The 12,346-nt window shown below is 36.0% G+C and overlaps 1 protein-coding gene across 4 annotated transcripts in view; it reads right to left on the bottom strand.

Moving 5' to 3' along the window:
* Window positions 1-12,346, bottom strand: part of TRHDE (thyrotropin releasing hormone degrading enzyme) — a 361,531-nt gene that overhangs the window by 94,507 nt on the left and 254,678 nt on the right. For 3 of the 4 annotated variants that reach the window (XM_001488016.6, XM_070253944.1, XM_023631425.2), the window contains one exon: window positions 9,247-9,312. The exons of the other annotated variant lie outside the window; for it this stretch is intronic. In XM_001488016.6, coding sequence (XP_001488066.3) covers window positions 9,247-9,312 — 66 coding nt within the window. The remainder of the gene's footprint in view (window positions 1-9,246; window positions 9,313-12,346) is intronic. 4 annotated transcript variants of the gene reach the window in all.

Raw genomic sequence — 12,346 nt, 5'->3', positions numbered from 1 at the left:
ATAGTGTTGTTTAACGAAAATTGGAAAGCAATCTAGGTATTTACAAACAAGGAAAAAACTAAATATATTATGGTACAACTATGCCATATTACTACTATTAAACTACATCATACAATCATCAGGCAACTATGAAAATATGACTAACAAGGAAAAAAATCCTCCCAACCTAGGATGGCTTTTTTAGCATCAAAACTTGCAACATTGCCAAATATGCAGTTCTAGGCTATTGCATGAATGTTCTGAAAGGAGAACATAAAATAAGAGGAAAAATAAATTTAAAAAGAAAAAGAAAGAAAACTGCTGATGCAAGAGCCAAATACGTTAGAGAAAAACACCTCTAAGGCAAATTTATCGTATTTCTAAACTAGCAATCTAACCGAATGGCAGTATCCACACAACCAGTGAGAGACTGTTTACAGATAGGTGCACCCAAGAGAGGGCGTGTCTACAGATCGGGACACAGCACACACACCAACATACAATATATTCACCCATCAACCAAATGGGTCTAATAGTTTCACAGATACATTTTAAATAAAGTTTTCAAAAACATTATCTTATAGCACAAACTCTAGTAGCTAAAATGTATAATAAATCTTGAGCCCTTAACAGGTAAAGAAAACCAATAAAAATAAATTTATAAGGCCTCCGTTGAGCTGGGTGAATGCCTGCAGGATGACTAACTAGAGATGTATGTCTTTAATAATAAAGGTTTTTAGTTAATGCTATATAGTCACAGTCATCAGTTAACAACATTTAATTCAGAAGCAAAACGGCAAGAATTCAATCAGTAGCTGTATAGAAAAAATTAATTGAAACTAATAAATAGAAGTCATATTCACAAGAAATATGAATAGCCAGTGTTAATTTTTAAAAGCAGTTTTTTTATTAGAGATAATATTCTTGATTCACAAATCCATGGAATGTTTCCTTAAAATGGATGGTTTTTTCTCTATAAAATGCTCATTAATTTTAGCCATGTAATTAAGTCCTTAATATATTAAATGCTAATTAGGTCAAAGACAATGACTAAACACTAGCAATGATAACATTATTGTCCTATGATATTGAGTGATCATAACAAATTATTATGAAATGTTAACCTTTTTATCTTTAACATATCTAAAACTGCATAGTGATTTAAATGAAACATGGAGAAATTTGAGCAAAAACTGTCTATGGTCATTCATTTTAGATTAAGCATGATTCAGCTACCATCTGGATGAAAACACAATACTACCTCTTCAGAAAGGAAATTAACTTTGACATATTGTCTCTGTTCCTTTATTATTTTCTGACTTTTCATTTATCTAAAAACCTATATGCAAGGAAGCATGCATTCTCTCACAAATATGAGCCTGCAATTATCAAATAAAAATTCCGTGTACACATGTTAACATATAACCTCTCATTGGAACACAAGCTATTGAGTATGTTGTTGCTACTAATAACCCCTACGGCTTTCTGCCTGTCATTACCTTCAGGCTATCAGAGTTTTATGAGCACAAACCAATAATAATGATATTTCCCTTTTGCTTTTTATCCACACCTCATTGCCTTACATTGATTTGCATAAGCAATTTCCACCCTGATAATTGGAGCCAAACATCTTGTTATAGCTTACCTTATGGAAAAGAGCAGTTAAATACTAATCAAGAGAAATCTTTCTTTATTCAACCATATTCTAGATGCTATTGAATTACCCTCACTGGTCAAGAAAGCAGGTGACACTTTCTAACAAGGATTTCAGGGTTTGACTTTATATCAAGCTTAACAATGATCTTTCTTCATAATTTCAATTCCCTGGTATTGGCTCATAACAACATGAAGAATGGTACCGTTAGGCTGAAATCATTAAAACAATATTGTTTTGTTTGAAAAGAAAAAGCAATAGTACTATGTACTAATTATTTTTTAATAGCTACTGAGCCAGTCAATGTTATCTGAAGATTTCATAATTATAGCTTTATTCTTTTATTTCCAGAAAAAATCAGGAAACAAATGTAACTAGGGAGATTAAAACAAGTAAAAATGAAATAAGAAAGGTCAAAGTCATGTAAAAAAAGTTCTATCTAAAAGAATCACTACCTGAACTACTTACTTTAAAAATAAGTCTACAATACTTATGCAGAATCAGGACTTGAACTATAGAAACAAAGTAAATTATAAAAGCAATGTAAAAGAAGTAGACCCTGGGGCCAGTCCCATGGCCAAATGTTTAAAGTTCTGCACTCTCTACTTGGGCAGCCCTGGTTCAGATCGTGGGAGTGGACCTGCTCCACTCAGCAGCCACACTGTGGAGGCATCCCACATACAAAGTAGAGGAAGACTGGCACAGATGTTAGCTCAGGGCTAATCTTCCTTACTGAAAAAGGAAAAAAAAGTAGATCGTAATTTATTGTTCTTATGTATAAGCATTGCTACATATGGGAAAAAATGAATGTATATGCACTTAAACAGTAAGAACCCTAGGAAACGAAAGTTGTAAGAATCCCTGAAAAATTCTATAGAATGGATAGTTTTTATTGAAGGTGGAATTCAAAGGAAGCATTTATTCACAGGGGCAAGGAAGATTTCAAGGGATGTGTAAAATCACCAAGAACTTCTAGAGATAGAAAAAAATGAGGGCAAAATTGCAGTATATTTCTATTCCAGGAACCACATAGGAAAGGAAAGTCAATGACAACATGGGGCATTGAAGATTGTCCAAGAGGAAGAAAGAATAGAAATAAGGCTACACTGCATGTACTCCACTCTGGTGTCCTGCCAGTAAGGACTCTGCTTTTGCTGTGACATAATAACGAGAATACCGCATTCAAATAGCGTAATGTTAAACAGACCTGGAGCCCCTGAGAGATCTTGCTAGCTTCTTCTTACAGGATGACCTGGGAAGGAATGTGGAGATTGTTTACGCCACAGACAAAGATGAGGTGATAAAGGTAAGGCTTACATTCTATATAAAAAGTGCCACTTGAGCCTGTATGCAAGGGGGAGTTAATGGTTCCTGCTGGCCTGCCAACTGCATTCCCACTGACTCTAAGGCCCTATAGAGAGTGTCCTGCAGCTGTTTTCGGAGTCATCATTGCTAGGAGAAAATCTTGGGCTGGGGAAACACATAAGCTTACTGTCTAGGTGTCCTATGGATAGTTTATCTTAAATTAAATGCAATTCAGGCAAATGGCTCCTTGGATTTTTTGTGCCGCATTTACCAAATCCCAGGATGACTGGCCCGGCTGGAGGTGAGGAAGGTAGAATGAGGAGCCAACGGCTGTAATTATACCAACCAAAAATTTGAAATTCTCAAGTTAATAAAAAAGCAAAACAATTATTCACACTAGTAAGTTCTCATCTTTTCTCCAGTTCCTTATTTTAGAAGAGTAATAACTTTAGAAATTAAAAAAACTTAGACAAAAATGAAGTTTTACTGGTACTGATTCACCCTGACATAACTAAGTCAACCATTCCAAGAGGAACCTGAGGATTACAGAACACAGGCAACCGCACTATAGCCATGAAGGAAGGGGATGACGGCCATCGACCGTCCTAATTCCTCCCATCACATATCCTCACAAAATTACTGAAATCAGTTTAAAACACTGCTGGAGCTACGGAAGTATCACAAGGTGGTTTTTTTTGAGGACGATTAGCCCTGAGCTAACTACTGCCAATCTTCCTCTTTTTGCTGAGGAAGACTGGCCCTGAGCTAACATCCATGCCCAACTTCCTCTATTTTATACGTGGGACGCCTACCACAGCATGGCTTTTGGCAAGCAGCGCCATGTCCACACCCGGCATCTGAACCCGTGAACCCCGGGTTGCCCAGAAGGGGAATGTGCGAACTTAACCACTGCGCCACCAGGCTGGCCCCATAAGGTCTTAATACAAATATCAAAGAAGAGACAAATAAAAGAGTTAATATTTTTTAAATCTCCATATGTTAACAAGACTACCTACGAAAATAATACAAATAATATTTAATCAATAGAAAGAGGAAATTTATAGATTAAGTGTGTCAGACTATCTATTAGCAATTCATCGCCACTCCCGCTATGTGGTACACACTTGTGCATTGCATGGGCTGGAAGCCTGGAAGCTACATTTCCTGGAATCTTTTGCTGGTTAGGTCCAAGTTTAAGCTCTGCCTGAAAGGCACACATAAGAGCTATGGAAGGCACGAGACAGGGAGGGTTATCACTGCTCAAGCAGCAGTGAGCACACACGTGTGCTTTGGCGCAGGGAGAGGGAGGGTACTACCAGTGGCCTCCGGGTGTATTGTGGGCAGCTGAGAATGTGGTATCAGTTCTTTGAGATACTAAGTGTCTTGATTTCCTAAAGTCTAGCAGTGGCTTTCCTGACCTTTACTCCTCTAACCCTCCCAACGGTTTTAGAAAATTCATATACTCTGTGCTAAATCCCGTTCTGTTTGAATACCTAGAACAGTTTTGGTTTTGCTACTGTATTACATACCAGGAGCAGCACGTTCCAGGAAATAGACCCGCAAAGATGAGAATCTACAATTGTTTGCCTGTCTTTATTAGATTTAAATGAGGTAATATTACTGATCATGGGTAATAAGATCCTGGTAATCCATGGTTTTAGGGTCAAAAGAGTTTCTTAAATTATCTCCCACAGTTGTCTAAGTTGAGGAATAGGCCATGGGAAACAAATAATTATTTCAACAGAACGTTATGGTAGAATGGAGAATTACAAAGTCTGAGGATAATGGCTATTTCTGACTAGACTGGAGAGATGACAAGAAGGGTATAAGCTCAGTGTTTTAAATTCTCAGCAGCAGCTATAGCCCGGAGTCAGAGCTCTTCCACGACTGTGCTGGAGGAGTCTTGTGGCTCTTGTAGCCTTAGAACCACTACGACTGAAGAGCAGACTGTGGCTTGAAGTTCCGTGTGGTCAAATTAAAACTCAGGTACATTTCATGGGGTTATTAGGTCTCTCATGTGAAAATTAGGTCTTGACGGAGCAAGCGTGGGACACTGAGAATTGGAATGGGGACCTTGAAGCCTCAGTTCCGCTGAGCCTCCTTTGGGATCAAAAGAAGCTCTTCTTCTTTGTCTCTGAAAAAGTTAGTTATCCCTTGTGCGAATCCCCATTAATGAGGCTTATCAAGGGAGATGCTGACTCTCCTCAAGACCAACATCCAATGCGCTTCAGAGCATCAGACCCACAAGCAGAGTCACTCCAGCTGATTCCAAGAACACAGGTGGGAATCCTGACCTTAGAAAAGACAGCGCATACAATGAAACCAACCAAGCAATTTCAAAAACTTAAGTCCTCAGAAAACGACATCTAAGATGACTGCAGCTTAACCACAGACACATACAGTACCCAGAGCAAAATGTGAAAGTGTAACAAAACGTGAAAGGCAACCAAGAGAAAAAAAATGCTAGTTGTTTTTTAATACTGGCAAAGAGAAACACAGTACCAGCAAAAAATCTATGTGACAACAAATGCTGGTTGGTCTGACTACAGTTACGGAAAGTGGTATATAGTCTTATACTCAGATGATTAAGTGAAGATTCAGGCCCAGGGAGTCACTCACTTTTGCACATTTAGTTTACAAATTTTCCCATCAAATTAAAACAGCTGTCCCAAATTAAAGTATCAAACCCAAATTGTCTAACTAGTAAAATGCATTAAATAAATCAGATTCAGATAATCGGAGAGATGAAAAAAATCTTGGAGAGTATTTAGTCCAACTCCTGCACCTTATAACTATAAAGTCAGAGGCCAAAAAGGTTTGGTGACTCCTAGAAAGCCCACCATTAATTAGAAACAGAAATGAGACTCATTTCTCCCTACTCATTGCATTTCCTCACGCTTCCCCAAACATGCCAATTATTGAGAAATGGATTATGTAAAACAGTAGATATGAAGAGTTTGCCAAAATGTAAACATTTCTATGTTTTAAAAATATAGTATTTACAAGTGGCATACATAATCCAACAAGGGACAAGCTGGCTTTGCTTTCACTTTCACTTTCTGCTTAACGTCGAAAAGGAAGCTGACTTCTTAATGGTAGCCAGGATTTAGTTTTCATGAACATATATAATACTTACAAAAAGAAGTTCTGAGGCAATTTACTTAAAAATGATGCAAGATTGAACCATTTAAGCATCAGACAAAATTCAAGAAATGAGGGAATTAGACCAAAAAACTCAAGAAGACTGGGTCAAGGAAAGTTGTCATTATTCGGTATGAAACTGTTTACAAGATTTTCCAATAGCAGGGCACATGGATTCGATGCTATTAGGAACAAAAGTTTTCTCAAAAAGTCTCTACAGTGCCTTCCTACTGAGGAATATATGTGTGAGTTGTAACAAAATACATTTTCCAAATACAAAATATTGCAAAAAGTAGAAAAATGCAATTGAATCGATACTCAGATACTTTGTAAGCTAAATATGAACATCTGAACTGATCCAGAAACTTCCCATTAACCTACTAACTTTCTACATTATTTCTATTATATTTAATATGTAAAATATTATATTTATCATTTATTTTATAGCTATTTATATTTTTATTCTTTTATATTTATTCATATTATATAGTATATTTTGTGTTTTATATATTTATGATTGTATTTGTAAAGAATGTTCGCCTTGTTCTCAAAAGAGCTTAAGATATAAAAATTGTAAAAGAACACAAATTTTAGAAAAAACACCATTATAATAGTGTTCCTGAGTGGAACAGGAGGGCTAAAGTTCAAGTAATAAAATAAAGAAGAACAAAAAGAGGGGCCGGCCCCGTGGATGAGTGGTTAAGTTAGCGCAGTCTGCTTTGCCGGCCTGCCCGGAGTTTCCCCTGTTTGGATCCTGGGCGGTGACATGGCACCGCTCACCACGCGACCCTGAGGCGCCGTCCCACATGCCACAACTAGAAGGACCCACAACTAAAATATACAATTATGTACCGGGGCACTTTGGGGAGAAAAAGCAGAAAGAAAAAAAGAAAAGGAAAGCACATTGGCAAGAGTTGTTAGCTCAGGTGCCAATCCTTAGGGAAAACAGGAAAAGAACAAAAAGGAAGAAAAGAAAGAGGGCGAGAAGGAGGAGGAAGAAAGGGAGAAAAAAATATATGAAAAACATACTATATGCAATTTGGGATTGCCTACACCCGTAAATCTGACCCTGGGTCTGTCTGCAAATGTAAACTTCCATTGGTAGCATAGAAACAGCCATGGCGATGCAAAAACAGGTAATCGACTTCCAGCAGAGGTAAGCACTGCCACTGCAGATTAGCTCTTCCAACAACATGTAAAGCAAGACTCCCCAGAGCCTTGTGGAAGGGAAATATATTAATATCAACTCTGTGACCACGAGCACCATGACATGAAGTGTCTGTTCGGGAGGTCATTTCCAAAATGTATCCCATACATCTTCAAGCACAAGAAATGATAATTTATCACCCAGATGGAGGGATCTACTGTAAACTAATCCAAACTGCTGATGATCCACTAAATCAGTTTGAACGATGAGTCTAAATAACGCTGCAAGCCAAGTACGGAAGGATACAGATCTATCTGATCAATGACATGTCACCAGGCAAATGAAATGCAACGTTGACAAACATAGAGTCCCTCAGTTGAAAATTAACCAAATCAAGTATCAGAGCATCTAGGCACACGTTAACACAAGCTTCCAATGAAAGTTTAATATAATGGGACTCAGAGGGTGCATGCTAACTGGGTCAGATAAAACAGAACAGAGTGAGTCAGTAGAAAGGGGTGTACTAAAAATTGATATATTTTGCATACTATAGAAAGCACAAGATAAAGAAAAATGTTGCCAAACAATAATCCTTTCCAAATAATATAACTATAGTTATTCAATCTGCTGAGCAAATCCATACACACAGATGAGGAAAAACAATAAAAATTGTATACAGAAAATGATTTCATATCAACTTGCCACCAGGTAATCAAATTCAATTTGTGTTGCCCTTTGAAAGCTTAGATATTTTCTGGAACTGTCATGCTACAACTTCAATGAGGAAAAACAAAGGAGAGGGGATAAGAAAGGACATTCCTCTAGACAGTTGATATTCATGGAGGGCACTCCTTAAGAAAAAAGATTTTCCCAACTGTGTGATCAGAATAGAGACTTTAGCACTCAGCAAATAGGTTCAATGGAATTCAGCTATTCTGAAGATGTCCCTAATGGAAAGAGCTGATTAAAGTAAATTTCAACACCTGCTGGAACAAATCTGTAAAAATATTTTCTAAGGGAAAGTGTTCTTCAAGAAATTGCTATTTTTTTCTTTGTTGTGTTAAGTATATATAGCTTTGTCATATGTTTAACTCTTGCTTTGTATTTTATCTTTTAGTTTATTTTGTATAAAAATAGACTTATACTACTAAAATATGACCTGATCCCATATGTAGTTCATTTAAATTTCAAGATGAAAAGCTTACTAAGAACAGATAAGATTGATTGCTCTCTCTGTCTTAGCATAATTGTATTTCAGGTGAACATCAATTTACTTTAAAGGACACTTCTAAGTAGCAGAATGCAGCATAAATAATTCATCAATCACAGCCGCTAGTAACATGATTTACTCCAACAGATTCAATGAAAAAAAAATTCTATTTTTCTATATTTGTGTTTGCTTTAGAGAGCTAAAGAATCTTTCTTTTCTAAGAATTCACTCTTAGATTCCATACTTCATACTCTAAATGCAATATTATAAAACACTTTATTTTTTCTTTTATTTAAAATGTTGTATTTTCTAATTTAAAAAGACATATAAATATTATTTGGAACAAATAACAACTTATGTACACCAACAATAAAACAACAACATAAAAACATATCTGAAAAACAGCATTAAGATTTTCTCAAAGATATAATTTTAGTAAGGCTAACATAATTTGTCTTCACTTTATATAAACTTTTAAATGGAAAAAAGGTAAGTAAGCTTTCAGAAAATCTTAAAAAGATTATTTAGAATCTTACATATTTGAAAATTTCTTCAATTTAAAAATGCATATTAAACAACTGATTCTAAATTGTGTAATAGTTTGAGCCGTATTGGTAGATACAGCAAGTGTCCTCTCTACCACTTTCATTTGTCAGATGGAAGGACATTGCTGACCTTACTCATCCATCTTAAATTTTTCCATCAAATTCAGTGATTTTGTATTAGCAATTTCCCAAGCTGTGAAATATCTTTAAAATAAATATATTGACAAGGAAAAATGTAAGACAAAATAGAAAGCATTTTACTTACTTGCAAACCCCTCTGAAATACTGAATGGCCCATAAAATTAGCCAGCATTCTAATCAAAGCAGCACCCTGTAGAGAGGAGCATTTAAAAAAAAAGAAAAAAAGAAAAGAATTTCAACCAAGTAACATGATTCTAAAGCTATCCTATATAAATCAAAAATAGTCTACTTTGTTGATGCTATTTTATTCTTAAAAATAGTTAAGAAATAAGAGAATCATGAGCACAATAATTCACTTACAGGTCACAATTGCATTCTTCATTTTGTGAATCTGAAATTTTTGTGTATATAAAACCAATGACTTCAAAATAGAGGTATCCTGGATAGGCTATCTCAGGGCAATAATAAGCTGTAATTCAGGGCTAATAAAAATGTTATTGAGCACTGTATATGACAAAGTGAATAAAACATGGTTTCTCTACCTACAAGCTTCTAGTCTAGTAAGAAAGGGATACTCATGTTAATAAACAAACAATCATATTAAAATATAGCTCTGGAGTAACATAGCTACTTCTTTTACCCCGGCTCCACCTAAGAACAAGTTAGCTCTAGAAGTGGGGAGCAGGGAGCACAGAGCAGTCAGCCTGCTGGAATTCAAATCCTGCCTCTGCCACTCGCCATGTTTACTCAGGAAAATTACTTAACGTTCCCTGTTCCTCACTGTTTTTACTTGTAAAGTGTAGGAAAAAATAGTACCAATTTAACATGGTTGTTCTGAAACTTAAACAAATTAATATATGCCAGGCAGTTCAGACTAGGTGTGAAAAATAGTAACCATGATATGAATGTGAGCTATCAGTATTACAACAAGCTACTTATTTTTATTTCCTGTCTATTTATTTTAGAGCCTGGATGTAGCCATATATCCATATACAAGTAAAACATATATGTTTGATACAAATATTTAGAGTAACAGAAGAAAATACTAATTTAAGAGTTTACCTCACCTAGAACAATTATTATAATATTGTAGAATAATATCAGTGCAAAAAGGTACACATGTAATCAATATGAAACACTCGAAGTAATGATTGTTAAGCCTGGATGATCACAAATTTGTATGTTAAATACAAATAAGCCTTCAAGAAGATATTTCAATCTGCACCAAATTATTTTAACTACAAAGTAGTGGGTTGCAAGCAGCAAAAGTTTAAATATAAAAGACAGCCTGGTTGTAGGGGAAAAAATCCCTTTATGACTACATATCCCATTTCATACTCATTACAAATTCACACTTCCAATAATGCATTTCTGGCCAGGTGTCTCTTTTTTATAAGAGAATCATAAGACTCATCCTGCCTGGGACTGGACTGGGCAGCCAGTCCAGAGATGGAAGAATGAATTTCCATTGCTTGTTACTAGAATGGTTTCCTATAATTGCGAAATTTTAATGCAATATAATACTCAGTTTCCATGAATCACCATTAAAGAAATGTCTCAAAAAATTTCAATCATCACTAAAATAGCTCCCCAAATTGGTATCTTAGTCACATCTCAACAAATGATGAGCTGGACAAGCCATAGAGTTTTATGTCTCTTCTGATATATTTTCCTTCCACACCCTCCACTCTTTGCTCTTTCTTTTGCTTCTTCCTTTTTATCTTCTGCACACTTGTATCAGTCCATAAAATATAAGCATTTATGATTCAATCTGGGGACCAGGTTAGAATTCCCTTTAGAATTTACCAGCTCTGCTCCTTGAATTTCCTTGACAGGCTCTCCTCCTGTACATTTCCCAATCTAGTCCACCCGCCCCACGGGGGGAAACTGTCAGTTCCACAGCAAAACTGACCCTTGCCACCCGGGGACTGAGACTTAGTATCTCAAGCTGTCAACTCAAACTTTCCGTCAGAACAGAATAGCCATCTTCAGATGATTTAAGTGGTTCCCTCCAGGTAATGATGACTTGGTCTCTTGTCGGGCTATAAAAACTATCAATTTAGAATGGTCTAATGGCAAAAAGTCCCTTCTAATCATAAAGAATGTACTCATTCTCTTGCCTGAGTTGAGTTGGAGCAAAGTGCTAAGAGGAAATAAAACCTAGAAATATAACCAATATTTAAAAGTTATATAACATCACTGAATTACTATATTGTGTGATTTAATTAACCTTTAGAACATATGTCTGTGTTGCCCACTTGAACATTTTAAATTCTCCGGAGTAGTATGTGCACTTCTGCATTTAACTAGCCTTTTCTTTCCAAAGCTAAATGGGAAAAATCCCCATTTCACAGAACTTCCTGGACAGATGGGCCTTCCAACTGTCATCATTCAGCCGGTGTACACTAAGCACCTACTGTGTATGGGTTACAACAGAGGCCACACTCCCTGACGCAGACATAACTCAATAGAAACCTTTTTATGAAAAGAAAACACTGAATCCCCTTTCATCATGTCTTTAAAACATTTTTTTTTCCACCAAGCAAATATTGTTTACAATACTGTAACTTATACTCACCTGTGATTAAAAATTCCAGCCCCATTCAAGCAAACTGGATGTCAGGCAGCCTAAGTAGCTTTATGGAAAATAAATACACTATTTCTGCAAGATTTTTGTCGTTTTGAGACTTGTTCAAGAAAACCCATCACTATATTTGCTATAGTAAGGTTCAGGGATATGAGGATGGAAAATGCTAACTGATTTTTTTTAAAGTTTCATAAAGAATATTTCACAAAAGCATGCTTTTAAATTCATTCCTCATTTAGTAATTTTTCTATTTGGAGTATCTTTTTCATCTAAGTTCCCAGGTAAAGCTCCTTTACTCTACGTTGTAATCATTTGCATGCATGTCAGTTTCAAAGACTGTAAACATCTCTAGAGAAATGACTATGTCCCATGACTTGGTACCCTGTTCCCTGTGCCTGGCTCAGAGGAGGTTCTCCTTTAATGTGATAACTGGATGACAGAGAAAGAGAAATTAGTTGCATGCATAGCAATTACTTTGTATTCTTGAAGACTACTCAGCCTGGATATAGTTTATTACTTTATTGGTGTACTTTTGTGGTAAATAACCACTTTTGAAGAGAGAGAGAGATGTTCTCAACTAATTTATCCTTTTAACATATGCTTATTGAGTAAGGTGCTGTGCTCAGTATCCTGTAGA

Source organism: Equus caballus, chromosome 28, assembly GCF_041296265.1.
Source record: "Equus caballus isolate H_3958 breed thoroughbred chromosome 28, TB-T2T, whole genome shotgun sequence".
NCBI classification, from domain to species: Eukaryota; Metazoa; Chordata; class Mammalia; order Perissodactyla; family Equidae; genus Equus; species Equus caballus.
This window is presented reverse-complemented; position numbering and strand designations above follow the sequence as displayed.